Raw genomic sequence first — 16,962 nt, 5'->3', positions numbered from 1 at the left:
CATTGTCTAAGGCTGTGAGTGACCCAGTTGTGAGAGAGCCCATTTTACTGCTCTCCCTGCTGCAGAGAGGGAGAGAGAGAGGGAGAGAGAGACACACACACACACAGAGAGAGAGAGAGACGGAGAGAGAGAGAGACAGAGAGAGAGAGAGAGAGAGAGAGAGTCAGACAGACAGAAACATATAGAGACAGAAAAAGAGAGAGTAAGGGGGAGAGAGAATGAGAAGGGGAGAGAGGAGAGGAGCACTGGTCATCCCTAGAGACGTAAGCTGTGCCCTGATTGGCTGTGAAGAAGGCTCACCTGCAGTATGTCCTCTACGGCTGCAGTGACACCTAGAAACTGAGCCTCATAAATCACTAGGAGACAGGGGAGGGGAGGTGAGGGGAGGGGAGGGGAGGGAGGGGAGGGAGGGAGGGAGGGAGGGAGGGAGGGAGGGAGGGAGGGAGGGAGGGAGGGAGGGAGGGAGGGAGGGAGGGAGGGAGGGAGGGAGGGAGGGAGGGAGGGAGGGAGGGAGGGAGGGAGGGAGGGAGGGAGGGAGGGAGAGAAGGAGGTGCAAGAGGAGAGACAAAAGGTGAGACAAAGAGAGGGGGTGACAGTGCAGTTAACCTTGTATTGAGAGAGCGAGAGCGAGAGAGAGTAAAGGGAGAGAGAGAGAGTGAGTAAGGGGGAGAGTGGGAGAGAGAGAGAGATGGTTAGAGAGAGACATAGACTAAGTGAGAAAAAGACAAAGAGAGACAAGATGCTGATAGGGTAGTTGAGCAGTAGCATGTCTAAGCGAATAGCTACATAATTAATAAGTGTTATCAGTAGCAGTAGAGATAATGTAATTCACCAGCAATGTGGAAACTCGTGGATATGGACAGAACTTATAGCATACAGTACACCTATCCATAATTGAGGAGTAGAATGCTCCTTTATCATAAAGAAATCCTTATTTGGCATCTGGCTTTCTAGACGGGAGAGTCAGAGCAGCAAATCAGCCTCTCCTCCTCACTGTGTCGCTGGTGGTGTTTGTGGGAATTTCTTTTGTTGACTATGAAAAAAAACAACAAATAAATGACAGCCACAGAAATGCTTTGCCACACACACACTAACACAAGTGTACACACACACACTAACACAAGTGTACACACACACACAGAGAGAAATCCTAGGACTAATTAAAACAATACTCGTTCTTTTGTGAGCAGCTGCAAAAGAAATTTGAATAACCTTTCTCCGCACTATTTAATTAAAGCAGATCAACTTTAAGAGTTTTTAATTAAATGTTTGAGAGAGCGTTCACACTCTGCTACACAGTCATTAGTGGAACGTCGAGCAGGTCTTCTCTGTGAAAACCAGAGTCCTTCAACAGTGGACGATTGGTATCAAACACTGCACACCGTCTCTGTCCTGACGTACAGAAGCAGGCAGGCAGGTGTGTGTGTGTGTGTGTGTGTGAGAGAGAGAGACAGAGAGAGAGAGAGAGAGAGAGAGAGAGAGAGAGAGAGAGAGAGAGAGAGAGAGAGAGAGAGAGAGAGAGAGAGAGAGAGAGAGAGAGAGAGAGAGAGAGAGAGAGAGAGAGAGAGAGAGAGAGAGAGAGAGAGAGAGAGATCCAAATCCTTCAATCCACACAGATTAGAGACCCCAGACACTCGCATCATTCATGGCCCAATAAACCTTCAGACACACTTATTCTGTATGGGTTCCCTCTCCCCCTCCCCCTCTCCCCCTCTCCTCTCCCCCTCTCCCCCTCTCCCCCTCTCCCCCTCTCCCCCTCTCCCCCTCTCCATCCCTCCTTTTTTGTAATCTCTTTCTCTCACTCTCTCTCAAATCTTCTCTTTTGACCTGGTCTTTTGTGACCAGGAAGAAGACCCTCCCTATTCTAAGCATGTTAGCGATGCTATTCTGCTGCTAGAGAGTAGATGGGTGGTGAGTGAAAGGTCACAGACATCTTATCCTTTTATCTGCCTTATTTTCAAACTTTGTCTTCACATCAATGTGAGTCTTTCGCTTGATTTTAAATGCTAGTTTCATTTTGCTGCACTCTGACATGGCATTGAGCTTAATGTCAGCACAACTATAATTCCCAGAATTCATAGCTGCTGCATGGTAGCCTTAATGATACGCTGTTGTGATGTTGTCAGGAGTGTGTGTGTGTGTGTGTGTGTGTACTGTCACCTTCCTCAGCCATTGGTTGCTTATCAGTTCTGGAGCGTACAGGACAGAGAGAAGGAGCACACTCCAGACCTGCTATAAATACACACCACACGATGGAGGGGCTATTTTTAATCCATTCCGTGTGCTCACTCGTGCACACGCACACACACACACACACACATACAAGTCAAACCCATTTGTGCAGAGCTCCGAAGCACACACACACACACCCCGAGGTGTGCTGGTCTCTAACCTCTCTGCTCGGCGGGCCTGGGTCTAAATCAGAGGGAGAGATTGCTTTCCTGCTCTGCTCCTGAGTTTCATTAACTAAACGCTGTGTTTCACAGGCCAGCCAAATGGAAAAGGTGAACCACGGTACGCTGACACGTGTGTGTGTGTGTGTGTGTGTGTGTGTGTGTGTGTGTGTGAATGTGTGTGAATATGTGTGTGTGTGTGTGTGCGTGTGTGTGTGTGGGGGGGGGGTTGTGTGCGTGTGTGTGTGTGTGTGTGGGGGGGGTTGTTTAAGTGTGGGGGGGTGTGGGGGGGTGTGGGGGGGTGTGAGGGCAGGTGGAGTACCTAATGGTCCCATGGACAAGCTCTCGCTTCTCCTTCACTCTCTATCAGTCCTTCAGTCTCTCTCTCTCTCTCCACATCCCTCAACATCAATATTCTTCTAGCTGTTTCTTCCCTCAGCCACCCGCTCTCCATCTGCTTCTCTTTCACTCAGACTCTCTCTCTCCTCTGTAAAGGGGGAGGAAGGTGAATGGTGGGGGAGTGGGTGGGAGGGTGATGGGTGGGGGAGTGGGTGGGAGGGTGAAGGAGGCAGGAGGAAGAGGGAGGAGGAGGATGTTGGGAAAATTGAAGACGTAACACATTTATCCTGTATAAGAATGATTCTGTGTTCAGCATTCCTTGTGTGTAGAGAGAGGCCTACCCCCAAATCTGAACTTTGGGGAACACGAGGCATATGTAAACAAGGTGACCTGGGCTGACCACTCTCTTACTGGAGAGGCCATAAAAGATGTCTGGCCTTATCTGTGTTGGGTGAATCATGTGGTCAAGCTTACAGGGGTCAAAAGGCACACACACTCTAACACGCACGCACACACGCGCACCAGGTCTGCAAGGAGCCAATGAAGCAATGGAACATTTGCATGCCTTTGTCTTAACCAATGACTGTAAAGAGCGGTTCTGCTTAAATAGCTAGCTAGCACAACATGCTAGCGGACAAACTTTGTATTGCGATCAGACTATGTCTCATTGCTGGCAAGCATTAAACTATTGTACTTTCTTTGAATCCGACGACTCTGTGCATTACTTGAGAAATGATCCTAACAGAGGAGGAGGAGAGGTTGTATCCAGCTCCCCCAGGACTCCCTGGCACACAGGACTAGCAGGGCAGAGCAGGGCAGCTCTCCTCAGCCAGTTAGCTACTTTCACTTCCCCTTTACCTGCATAGCTGGACGCAACGAGCCAAAGTCAGACACACACCCGGCTGAAGTACACCCTCACAATCCACACACACACACACAAGTACGTACACACACACACACACACACGGGGGGAGAGAGGGATTTGGAAAGAGGCCTAAGCCTACCCAGAGCACCAGAGTCATTACTCGAACAAGACGTGTGAGAAACAATGGGTTTCTTCTGTGAGCGAGGGACATTGGGAACACATGGAGGAGAGAGGGAGGGAGAGAGGGAGGAGAAGAGGAGGGCAGGCAGCCAGGAGTTCCCATGCACTAATACCCTGAAATGTCATTCAATTTCATCCCTCCTTCTCCCCCTGCTATGCAGCGATAGAGAGAGAGAGACAGAGAGAGAGAGACAGAGAGAGACAGACAGACAGACAGAGAGAAAGAGAGAGACAGAGAGAGAGAGAGAGAGAGAGAGAGAGAGAGAGAGAGAGAGAGAGAGAGAGAGAGAGAGAGAGAGAGAGAGAGGGAAAACATCCAACTCCATCACCAAGCGTGAACGCAGGTGAGTATAAATCCAGTGAAGAACCGTTTTCCGAACAGGTCAAAATAAAAGCTCAGCACTGCACACACAGTCTATCCCCTCCGTCCTGTTGTGACCATCGCATTAACAAGCCGCATTCAAGCCACGGTAAAAATCCGCTAAAATACCAAACCCTGGGATACCTAGTTCCACTCCAGACAGACTCTCTCCAGCATTCTATGGATAGAGCACCCGCTGCTGCCATGGCAACCCCCGCGGAATGTTGGTAGAGGAGAGAGAGAGGGCCGTCGAGGAACAGAACAGGATGTGCCTGACTCCACGACAACGACACTCGAGGGTTAGGGTGGCAACGTGGACACACACACTGACACACACACACACACACTGACACACACACACACACTGACACACACACACACACACTGACACATGCACACACACACACACACACTGACACACACACACACACACACACTGACACACACACACTGACACACACACGCGCGCGCGCGAGCATGCACGTACGTAGTCTGCAGTGTGTGCATGACAACCATTTGTCCTACAGCATATTTCATCATTAGCTCTAAGCAGTTAATCCTCTGGTCGACTGACTACAGCTCCCTCACCCCATTTCAATAATCTGCATCTGGGGCCACAGACCAACACACACACACACACACACATCTATACACACACATATAATTCACACACTCAAAACACACACACAATTTGCAGCCTCATGGATGCGGCCAATTGGGTGACACACGGTTAATCCACTGCCCCTGAGGAGGGGGCAGAGTTCAGCTCTCTCCAGGGTCTGTCTGCCTCACAGGGTCTGTCTGCCTCACAGGGTCTGTCTCTTCAGGGTCTGTCTGCCTCACAGGGTCTGTCTGCCTCACAGGGTCTGTCTGCCTCACAGGGTCTGTCTGCCTCACAGGGTCTGTCTGCCTCACAGGGTCTGTCTCTCCAGGGTCTGTCTGCCTCACAGGGTCTGTCTGCCTCACAGGGTCTGTCTCTCCAGGGTCTGTCTGCCTCACAGGGTCTGTCTCTCCAGGGTCTGTCTGCCTCACAGGGTCTGTCTGCCTCACAGGGTCTGTCTGCCTCACAGGGTCTGTCTCTCCAGGGTCTGTCTGCCTCACAGGGTCTGTCTCTTCAGGGTCTGTCTGCCTCACAGGGTCTGTCTCTCCAGGGTCTGTCTGCCTCACAGGGTCTGTCTCTCCAGGGTCTGTCTGCCTCACAGGGTCTGTCTCTTCAGGGTCTGTCTGCCTCACAGGGTCTGTCTCTTCAGGGTCTGTCTGCCTCACAGGGTCTGTCTCTCCAGGGTCTGTCTGCCTCACAGGGTCTGTCTCTCCAGGGTCTGTCTGCCTCACAGGGTCTGTCTCTCCAGGGTCTGTCTGCCTCACAGGGTCTGTCTCTCCAGGGTCTGTCTGCCTCACAGGGTCTGTCTCTCCAGGGTCTGTCTGCCTCACAGGGTCTGTCTCTTCAGGGTCTGTCTCACCAGACACAAGCAAGGTCAACCAGGCCAGGCCGAGAGACAGTGGGACTGGCAGAGAGAGAGAGAGAGAGAGGGAGGGAGAGAGAGAGAGGATAGACAGAAGAGAGGAAAAGGAGAAAGAGAGAGTAAGAGAGAGAAAGAGAGAAAGGATAGACAGAAGAGAAGAGGAAGAAAGAGAGAGAAAGAGAGGGAAAGATAAAGAAAGAAAGAGTAAGACAAAGAGAGAGAGAAAGAGAGAGAGAATAAGAGAGAGAGAAAGAGAGAAGAAGAGAGCTTGACCTTCACAAACAAACATTAACCATTCACTGCCAAATTGACCCATTCTCTCCCTCCTCCTTCCTTTCAACCCATCACGACCACTTGAAAACACACGCACGCAGGCACACAACCCTTTGAACTGCTGATTACTCCATCTCTGACAGGGAAAGGTTGACGAGTGGCAGTGAAGTGATTGAATTGCCGTCAAAAAACCTCAGCCCTCGTCAACACTTAGCCTTTGGCTGAACAAGCACGAGTCCTTTCAAAAGGTTACACTGCAGGTTGGAAGGATGCATGGAGCACAACCGAATAAAAGTCCACACACACACGTTTAGTCGTACATACACGTACACGTACTGGACGAAACACACACACACACACACACACACACACACACACACACACACACACACACACACACACACACTGAGCCTCATCAGCCCCACTTCCTGTGTGTGTGTGTGTCCACTTCAAGGTTAGCTGCTCATTGTATTGAGCGTATGTACCTCTCCCTCTGCCTCCCCCAGGCCCGGACAGAGGGGAGATGCATTAGCAACTCTGCAGGTGGGCCTCAATCTCACCCCTCTCTCTGTCTCTATCCCTCCCTCCAGCCCCCCTCCTCACCCCTCTCTCTGTCTCTCTCCCTCCCTCCAGCCCCCCTCCTCACCCCTCTCTCTGTCTCTCTCCCTCCCTCCAGCCCCCTCCTCACCCCTCTCTCTGTCTCTATCCCTCCCTCCAGCCCCCCTCCTCACCCCTCTCTCTGTCTCTCTCCCTCCCTCCAGCCCCCCTCCTCACCCCTCTCTCTGTCTCTCTCCCTCCCTCCAGCCCCCCTCCTCACCCCTCTCTCTGTCTCTCTCCCTCCCTCCATCCCCCCTCCTCACCCCTCTCTCTGTCTCTCTCCCTCCCTCCAGCCCCTTCCTCATCGCCTCGCTGAGAAGTCAGAACAGCCCCTCGTCCAGCAACAAAACCCTTGTGTGTGTGTGTGTGTGTGTGTGTGTGTGCGTTGCATGTGTGTGTGTGTGTGTGTTGAGGGGATTACGACCAGAGAAACGTTACCCTTGGCCTGACGATAGCCGCTGACCGCGAGTAATAGGTTTAACCATGGCCCATCTCGGTCCCTTCGTCCCTGCAGCAAGCCCAGCAGACTGAGAGAAGGCATATGGCTCATTCACTCTGATAGCAGGAGGTGTCATAAAAGGGTTTTAAGAAGAGGTGCAGTCAAGCATGGAGAGATGGAGGGAGAGGGATGGAGGGAGAGGGATGGAGGGAAGAGGGATGGAGGGGAGAGATGGAGGGAGAGGGATGGAGGGATGGAGGGGGGAGATGAGGGAGAGGGATGGAGGGATGGAGGGGGGAGATGAGGGAGAGGGATGGAGGGATGGAGGGGGGAGATGAGGGAGAGGGATGGAGGGAGAGGGATGGAGGGGGGAGATGAGAGAGATTGATGGAGGGATGGAGGGGAGAGGTGAGGGAGAGGGATGGAGGGGAGAGGTGAGATGAGGAACTGAGAGGGAGAGATAGAGGAAAGGATGGGGAGATGAGAGGAGGGATGGGAGATAAAAGGAGGTGAGGGGAGGTAAAGGGAGGGGAGATGAGGGAAGATGAGAGGAAGGATGGAGGGAAGGGAATGAAAAAGGAGTGGAGAGGAGTGGAGTGGAGGGGTAGAGGGGAGTATGTCTGTCTGTGTCTGTTTGTGTGTATAGTTATTGTTGTGGATTCACGTCCATAACTTCTCATAAACTAATCCATCAGTGCAGCTTGTGTATAACATTACGCTACAGCTCAGATCATAAAACACTTTCACAAGAGGATTTAACTGAGTGGCCTGAACTCCAGCTCTACTGGCTACAGACACCCACCCAGGACAGAAAGGTCCACTTCATGATGTCATAAACATGAGCCAGTAAATACTAACATTTACTCAGCCCACATCCCAATATAAACCCACCAACTAGTCATAATGCTAATATTTATTCAGTTTGATGTGTTAGTCACCTAGCAGTAAATAATGTCGGGAGAGAGAGTGAGAGATGGAGAAGGAGAGAGAGAGTTACAGTGTGTGAGATGGAGAGATTAAGAAAGAGAGCATATGAGAGAGAGTGATTGAGATAGAAGAGAGGGAGACTGAGTGAGTGTGGTAGAGAGAGGGGACACAGAGAGAGAGAGAGAGAGAGAGAGAGAGAGAGAGAGAGAGAGAGAGAGAGAGAGAGAGAGAGAGAGAGAGAGAGAGAGAGAGAGAGAGAGAGAGAGAAAGAGAGAGAGAAAGAGAAAGAGAAGGAGAGAGAGACTATATAAATCACTGTCCATTAGGGAGGGCCCATAAAGGAGATCTGATGAACGACGACATGGTCTGAGTCTTTATTGTTCTGTTTAGACTTCAGCAGCAGTGACATCATCTAATGCATATATGTGTGTGTATGTATATGTGTGTGTGCAGCCACATGCACACAATAAGAGTGCCTTTATTTTTCACAGAGCTGAGTCCAGCCGGTGGTCTGTGGTTCTCTGAGGGGGAGGCAGCTGACATGCAGGCTGAGCTGAGGGCTCCCTGGTGGGATCCCTCACCGGACCACACCCCACCACCCCTGGTCCTAGCCTGGCTAACTGCGCTACAGCAACACCCACTCTCCAGATGCTTATCCTGCCTGAACGCCAAGGACACACACAGCATGGGGTAGCATAGCTTAGCATTAAAGGCTAGATGACAACAACTAACAACAAACACACTGCCTGAACAACAAAGGCAGCCAGACAGCAGAGGAACAATCGTCCCGGCAGCTTGATCTGTCCTCCCGAATCTTGTCAAAGCCCCTCAAGAGAGAAGAGAGTGTTAAGTGAATGGAAAAGAAGAGACTCTCTCTTCTATTTCTGTTGTTCTCCCTGCTTCCTGTTTCCCTTCATCTCTCTCTGTCTGCCACAAATTGACCCCAGCTCCCAACTGCAGCTGGCTGGCTGGCTGACTGGCAGGCTGGCAGACTGGCTGGCTGACTGGTTGGTTGGCCGGCTGGCGGACTGGCGGACTGGCGGACTGGCAGGCTGGCGGACTGGCAGGCTGGCTGGCTGGCTGGCAGGCTGGCAGACTGGCTGGCTGGCTGGCAGGCTGGCTGGCAGGCTGGCAGACTGGCTGGCTGGCTGGCTGGCTGGCTGGCTGGCAGGCAGGCAGGCAGGCAGGCAGGCTGCCAGTCCGCCAGCCCGCCAGTCCGCCAGTCCGCCAGCCGGCCAACCAACCAGCTGTACAGTGATTTTCTTCCAGTGGAAATGTGATTTGATGGTGACAGCTGTATTGCCAAGGTGTTTCCCAGTGGCTGCTGGGAAGGGTGTGTGGGGGTGTGGGGGTGGGTGAAGACGACCAAGCATTCTACGGTGAGCAGGGATGGGGAGGATGTTCAGAGACATCTGATAGGTCCGGTTCTAAAAATACCACACCCCCCAGGGGGTCTCCAGATCCCCTCCTGACACAAACACACACTCTCACACACACACACACACACTCTCACACACACACTCTCACACACACACCTCCTCCACCTACTCTTCCACAGCCGAAACAGCCAATTCAGCTAGTTTGTTGGAAACCAATCTCTTTACTATCCCACAATCCCAATTCCCAGCACCCCACACAGCAGAGAGAAAGCAAAGAGAGAGAAAGAGAGAGAGCAGGGAGAGCGAGCAAGCAGAGAGACAGAGGGAGGGAGGGAGAGAGAGCAGAGAGAGAAAGAGAGAGAAAGAGAGAGAGAGAGAGAGAGAGAAAGAGAGAGAGAGAGAGAGAGAGAGAACAGCGTTTCACCGGCCTACCTTTCTGATACGCCCGCTCTTGGTACCCACGAAGGCCAGCGAGTGGTTCTTGTAGACGTAGGCAATGACGGAGGTCATCTTGTCGGTGGCGTCAGAGAGGAGGGGGATGCCACGAACCATCTCCGACACCCCCAGGGGGGCATTCATATCCAGGCCGCAGAAGTTGTCGTCGATGGTGAGGAGCTGGAAGGGATAGAGAGAACGGATGATGTAAATATACATGCAGCTGAGGTGTGTGTGTGTACTCATCGTGTGTGTGTGTGTGTGTGTACGGGGAGAAGGTTTGTTTTCAAATGTGGGTGGAGACAGCGTTATTTTTAATAACTGAGGATGCGGCCGTTAAATACAGTATAATTGTCTCAGTACAAAGTGTGGGGGATAGATTTAACTTTTAAAAGAAGTCTGCATAATGAGAGCTATGCTGCTGGTGTGTGCATACCAGACTGTGCGTTAGTGTGTGAGCGACCATGTGGGTGTTTTGATACACAGAACCTCCTAAAGACTAAAAACAAGTTGAGGAAGATGGTGGACGACAGCCAGTTTGAAATGGACTTCCTGTGTGGGCGGGGCATGTAGGGGGCGGGAAGGGGACCGGGTGACATGGATGACACAACTGACTTTTAGGCTCCGTGATTTTAGTCTGACTGACACTGTGGTATTTAGACTGAGCTCTGGATGTGGACTACAGTTGACCTTCTGAACTGGACAGGGGGACAAGAGAGGAGAGAGAGAGAGAGAGAAAGAGGTAGAGAGAATGAGGGACAAAAAGAGAGAGAGAGAGAGAGAGAGAGAGAGAGAGAGAAAGAGGTAGAGAGAAAGAGGTAGAGAGAAAGAGGTAGAGAGAAAGAGGGACAAAAAAGAGAGAGAGAGAGAAAGAGAGAGAGAAAGAGCGACAGAAAAAGAGAGAGAGAGGAGAAGACGGATAGAGAAAGAGGGACAGAAAGAGAGAGAGAGAGATGGAGATTAAGCGAGACGATGTGTTTGTGTGTGTGTGTGTGTGTTGCTTGGCGTAACAGAACAAAGGAGACCAGTGGAGCTACAGATTCCGCCAGAGGCTCCTCTCACAAGCAGACCCTCATCAACTCACCCCTACGTCTACAAACACAAGCTGCAGCCAACGCCGGGACGCTTCCTGCTCAGAGCCAAATCCGCAAAAACAAAAGAAGCGAGTCTTCCAGTCATCGCAACGCTGCGACAAACAACACAAATAATTCAGAACGTATTTCATGCGGCTCGCTTCCGGACACGGCTGTGTGATCGCATGCAGAAGGGATGGCGTGTATTCTGCCTACAGGGTGAGATTGTACCTGTCACAGATCAGAGAATGACTTATGGTTTTTGATAAGAGAGTAATGGCGGCAGGGAATAGTCATTATTTCATTTGTGCATGGGGACTTATTTGAAACAATGGAATCTTTCTCCAGAAAGCCTGCCACTTGATTAATAGCGTTGCAATGTGTCTGGTTATTGTGAAAAACGCGAGTGTGAAAGTCGATACTGCAGTGACGTATCCGAGTCCCTTCACAACATCTTCCAGCTTCTCCAGACAGGCTGGGAGGTCAGGCATGATAACGGCTATGAATCACAAATCACACCCGGTTATCTGTTTTATGATTTGATCAAATAATTCTCTGCCCACCATGTGCCGATTTGAACATTCAATCTAAACTAAGAGGTGGTTGCTAAGGCCAACTAATAAATCATAAACGACTCGCCTTGGGTTTGTTATGAAAAGATTGGACACATCAATCTGATAAAAACTCAATTATGAACCAAAGCGGTGTTTATCTGAATGTAGTTGACCCGTAACAGCCTGCGGAAACAACAAAGCAGAGAACACAGCAGCAAACCTGGCATCCTTGCACTTCTGTTGCAATACCTGACAGGCCTTTGTGCTGTCTTTACCGTCTATGTGACATTTTCTAAGGCCACTTTATCGTTTTGCGTCACTGAGTTGACAGTGTACAGGTCAGGGGAAGAGACTGACATGGTTTACACCCTTCACTGCTGGCTCAGAGTGCTTCAGAAAGCTCATCGTAGAGGACACAATAGCCCCACATGAACCCGCCTTGGGTCTTGGACGCCTTCTATAGAGATCAACCTTTTTCCTTTTCCATTTTTAGTCAGGATGACACCAGTTAAGCGTTGTCTGGGAAACAGGGCTTGTTCTGTGTTTATTTCCTGGAAGCATTAGAGAACAACCACAGGGAGACCAGATCAATCAAATGACCAGTAAGTGTGTGCTGACAGGTCTCTCTCTGCACCTTGACAGTCCTGTGTCAGGGCTGGGAGATGGAGGCGATGCACTCGCTCCTTTCATTAGGTAAATGGAACCTGGCTGTGCTCGAAGGGTAACATGCTGCTTATGACTGACCTGTCAAATCGATGAAAGACACTGGCTTTTAACCAGGTCAAGTTCATCTCGTAAAGGGAGTGGTGGAGCGAGGGAAGAAAGGAAGAGAGGGGGGCTGGGAGGATGCACAGTGATGAGAAGAGAGAGGGGTGAAGAGAGAGGAGAGACGGGGGGGATGCTGCCAGGAAGAACAAGGTAAATATTAGAGTAAATACAATAAAAACGAAGTAACATTGAGAAAATAGAGAGAGCGGGACAAAGGAGAAGGACAGCTTTTCAAAGCAGCAGAGCTGGAGGCCCTGAGAGCCCAGGGGCTGGAGGACTGGAGGCTGGAAGACTGGAGGACTGGAGGCTGGGGACTGGAGGCTGGAGGACTGGAGGCTGGGGACTGGAGGCTGGGGACAGGGGTCAGGGGTCTGGGGGAGAGCGGTCCTGTGGGGAGAGGGGGAGGAGCTCTGGAAGGTATCTCTCCATGTGCACGGAGAGTCTCTCTGCTGCCTGCCTTTCCTCTGCTGCAGGGACCATACATCATCAGGGATGGATCCACCTGGCCTGGCCTTTGTTCAGCTTCCTGTCCAAATACGGCCCCCCACCCCCACCCCATAACTCACCACCGTTGCAACCACCTTATGTCTGCACCAATCAACAGTAACTACCCCCCTCCCCTACCTCGACACCCCATTCTGAGCCACAGCCTGTGTATAGAAGACGAGAAACACGTGTTCATGGCGACAGACAGCAGAGTTGATTTTCATCATTGTTACCGACAGTAACAAAGGAGCCTCATTGCCTCAGCGGGGTCAAAGGTGAACTGGGGGCTTCAAAGAGGAAATGAAAAAGAGTGTGTGTATGTGTGTGTGAGAGAGACAGAGTGACAGAGAGTGTGTTTGTGTGAAAGAGAAAGGTCGGACATTTATAATGTAAGTGTGTCAGCAGTGTGTGTGTGTGTGTGTGTTCCCATCTCTCATCATTGACAGGTGCCATGCCATATCAGGGATAGCTCAGTAACATGCCTATCACACGCGCCCAACAGAGCAATTTAATAAAATGGACCTCCTGTCTGTTATCCTGTCCAGGAAGGGGACACATTCTCATTACTCTGACACCAAACATGACATGACATCACCCACACAGCCTCACAGCCCATCTCCCTAACACAGCCTACCTGAAAGGGCCCACTCGCTCTCTGTCTCTCCCTCGTTCTATCCTTCCCTCCCTCCCTCCCTCCCTCCCTCCCTCCCTCCCTCCCTCCCTCCCTCCCTCCCTCCCTCCCTCCCTCCCTCCCTCCCTCCCTCCCTCCCTCCCTCCCTCCCTCCCTCCCTCCCTCCCTCCCTGCCTCCCTGCCTCCCCCCCTCCCTGCCTCCCCCTCCCTCCCTGCCTCCCTGCCTCCCTGCCTCCCCCTCCCTCCCTCCCTCCCTGCTTCCCCCTCCCTCCCTCCCTCCCTCCCTCCCTCCCTCCCTCCCTCCCTCCCTCCCTCCCTCCCTCCCTCCCTGCCTCCCTGCCTCCCTCCTTCCTCCCTTCCTCCCTTCCTCCCTTCCTCCCTTCCTCCCTCCCTGCCTCCCTCCCTCCCTCCCTCCCTCCCTCCCTGCCTCCCTCCCTCCCTCCGTGTCTAACCACCCCCAGCAGGCCTCCGCAGGTCCAAGCCAGTGTGTTATTTCCAGTTTCAGAGAGTGGGGTCCACCCAAGGGTGGAGTGAAGAGGTGTGGGTAAGGGGGAGTGGGGCTGGGGTGATGGGGGTGCAGGGTGATGGGGGTGCAGGGTGGTGTTGGAAGGCTGGGAGTGAGGGTGAGGGTGAATACTGGACACATGCAGAGACTGGAGGTTTGAACTGGGGCCAGAGACAGAGGGGGAATCAGGTCACCCAGTCTGCACTCTGTCATTTTATCTGCCTGTTCACCCAATCTCTCTCTCTCTCTCTCTCCCTTTCTGTCTCTCTCTCTCTCTCTATGTCTCTCTCTTCCCATTCTGCCAGCTGGAGCATAAAGGGAGCACTCATTGAACTGGGTGGCAAGTAAGAGAGAGAGAGAGAAAAGGCAGATAAAGAGATAGAGAGGGGGGAGAGAGAGAGAGAGAGAGAGAGAGAGAGAGAGAGAGAGAGAGAGAGAGAGAGAGAAAGAGAGAGAGAGAGGAACAGGGAGGAAGGAAAAGAGGCTTTTTGGTTGAGACACAGTGGTATTAGCCTTCATCATAACCCTCCTTCTCTAATGACCTCAGTCCAGTAAGACACACATAAGACCCGTCTAAATACCGTTTGGTATGCCACAACCTATATTCTTTATTAAAAAAATATACTCACCCTAGCTATCCCTCAATTGTTGCACTACATAGTGCAATGTAGATCCCAAAAATTAGACCCGGAAATGTTTTTATTGCTTCAGCCTAAATATTTTGGGCACAAATTATTTTGGCTCAAATTATTTCGTCTGACTGTTTGAAATATGAGATATCCCTATAGCCTATAGGAAGAGACCAGGCAGTGGGGAGAGCATATAGGAAGAGACCAGGCAGTGGGGAGAGCCTATAGGAAGAGACCAGGCAGTGGGGAGAGCATATAGGAAGAGACCAGGCAGTGGGGAGAGCCTATAGGAAGAGACCAGGCAGTGGGGAGAGCCTATAGGAAGAGACCAGGCAGTGGGGAGAGCCTATAGGAAGAGACCAGGCAGTGGGGAGAGCCTATAGGAAGAGACCAGGCAGTGGGGAGAGCCTATAGGAAGAGACCAGGCAGTGGGGAGAGCCTATAGGAAGAGACCAGGCAGTGGGGAGAGCCTATAGGAAGAGACCAGGCAGTGGGGATAGCCTATAGGAAGAGACCAGGCAGTGGGGAGAGCCTATAGGAAGAGACCAGGCAGTGGGGAGAGCCTATAGGAAGAGACCAGGCAGTGGGGAGAGAGTGAGCTTGTGTCTCCTGAGCTGGTGGTGCCAACGAGCAGTCTGTCTGGCTGCTGAACCATGCAGCCCTCCGTCACGCTCGCCACGGATGAGAGCAGACTCTCTCTCTCACACACACACACACACACACACAAACACACACAAACACTAGGCCTACTCCTTCATGATCTCGTCTTTATCTTCATCTATCTATCCTGCCGTTCTTTTCTCCTCCGCCCGTTCCTGCCCTCCTCTCCTGCCCTCCTCTCCTGCCCTCCTCTCATGCCCTACTCTCCTCCTCTCCAGCCCTCCTCTCCTCTCCTGCCCTCCTTTCCTGCCCTACTCTCATGCCCTACTCTCCTCCTCTCCTCCTCTCCAGCCCGCCTCTCCAGCCCTCCTCTCCAGCCCTCCTCTCCTCTCCTGCCCTCCTCTCCTGCCCTCCTCTCCTCTCCAGCCCTCCTCTCCAGCCCTCCTCTCCTCTCCAGCCCTCCTCTCCTCTCCTGCCCTCCTCTCCAGCCCTCCTCTCCTCTCCAGCCCTCCTCTCCTCTCCTGCCCTGCCCTCCTCTCCTCTCCTACCCTCCTCTCCTCTCCTCCTCTCCTCTCCTACCCTCCTCTCCTTTCTAGATCCCAGTCTGAGTGAGGACAGAGATCTCAGCTACAAAGGCTCTCTGCTACTGCCGCTGTGGAGGATTCTGGGAAGTGCTGAGTGGACGCTTGCTCCAGATTTACCCAGCAGCCTTAGGCTCTCACTGGCAGCCAATGACGAGACTCCAGGTGCATGGGACTAACACACACACACACACACAGGTGCGTGCACAGACACACACATACAAATCCTAAATTGGTTACAGGGGTTTTTGAAGGGAACTTGGTATTGACAGTTGAAACAGAGCTGTGCTCCGTGTCTTAGCCCTGCTACAACGACTTGGCATAAGAGCACTCCAACCCCCTGCGCTTCGAAAGCCTTCCCAATTCAATAGGTTTATGTTTGTGAGTGAGCGTGTGTGTGTGTTTAGCGCAAAAGCTGTCAGCAAGATGATTTAGCTTCTTTTCTATAGAACCCTGGGGAGCATTCCAAAACCCAGTCAGAATGATTAGTATTGAAGAGGGGAAACGCACAGACACACAGTGCTGACAAATAAACATCAGGAAAATGATGTCACCTCTCTGAGACATGGTAGTCAGTCTTGGCGGATCCATAGATTTATTGGATGCCAAATGGAGTCTTTATTTTGTGTCTTTTTCTGTTTGCATGAAAGTGGCTGTCAATGACATCACTGAGTCCACCCTTGTGTGTGTGTGTGTGTGTGTGTGTGTGTGTGTGTGTGTGTGTGTGTGTGTGTGTGTGTGCCATACAGTCAGCAACAGCTAAGTGTGTCTGCGCTGGCTGTCTCAAAGAAAGATTGAGAAAGTGAGAGAGAGCAAGAGAGAGATTGACAATGAGAGAGAGAGAGAGAGAGAGAGAGAGAGAGAGAGAGAGAGAGAGAGAGAGAGAGAGAGACAGAGACAGAGAGAGAGAGAGAGAATGAGAGAGAGAGAGAGAGAGAGAGAGAGAGAATGAGAGAGAGAGAGAGAGAGAGAGAGAGAGAGAATGAGAGAGAGAATGAGAGAGAGAGAGAGAGAGAGAGAGAGAGAGAGAGAGAGAGAGAGAGAGAGAGAGAGAGAGAGAGAGAGAGAGAGAGGAAGGAAACAGGGATGTATCTGCCCTCTGATGGCTGACTGGGTGAAAGAGTGGAGAGATCCTTGTTTAATCACGGAATAATGATATTGTGATGGATTCTGACCTTTTCATGGCGCCTGTATCATGTATGGAGATTTAATTAGGGAGCAGACAGGGGCCGGAACAGGGGACTGGCTACTAATGAATGTGCCGTGCGGTCCTTCCTGTAAGACACTGTATCGCCGGGCAAACTCTGATTAAACCGCCCAATCACAGGGCCCCGCGATAAAAAAAATAAATAAAAAAAAGTGGCGCAGGGAGCAGAGAACTCCAATCCAAAGGTTGATCAAATACAGACGGGGGAGGGGGGGGGGAATTTGAGAACATCATCAAAACGAGAACATCAAACATGAACTTTAGCTCCTTTCGAGCG

The 16,962-nt window shown here is 51.7% G+C and overlaps 1 protein-coding gene across 1 annotated transcript in view; it reads right to left on the bottom strand.

Annotated features, from left to right (window-relative positions):
- The window catches only part of plxna4 (plexin A4), a 221,216-nt gene that overhangs the window by 178,613 nt on the left and 25,641 nt on the right, over positions 1–16,962 (bottom strand). Inside the window, exon 3 of the mRNA XM_084700986.1 lies at positions 9,649–9,831. Within this exon, the coding sequence (XP_084557112.1) occupies positions 9,649–9,831 (183 nt within the window). The remainder of the gene's footprint in view (positions 1–9,648; positions 9,832–16,962) is intronic.

This window comes from Hypomesus nipponensis, chromosome 7 (genome assembly GCF_054491055.1).
Source record: "Hypomesus nipponensis isolate SF chromosome 7, ASM5449105v1, whole genome shotgun sequence".
Classification (NCBI taxonomy): Eukaryota; Metazoa; Chordata; class Actinopteri; order Osmeriformes; family Osmeridae; genus Hypomesus; species Hypomesus nipponensis.
The sequence above is the reverse complement of the archived record's forward strand: the minus strand, read 5'-3'. Positions and strand labels throughout refer to the sequence as shown.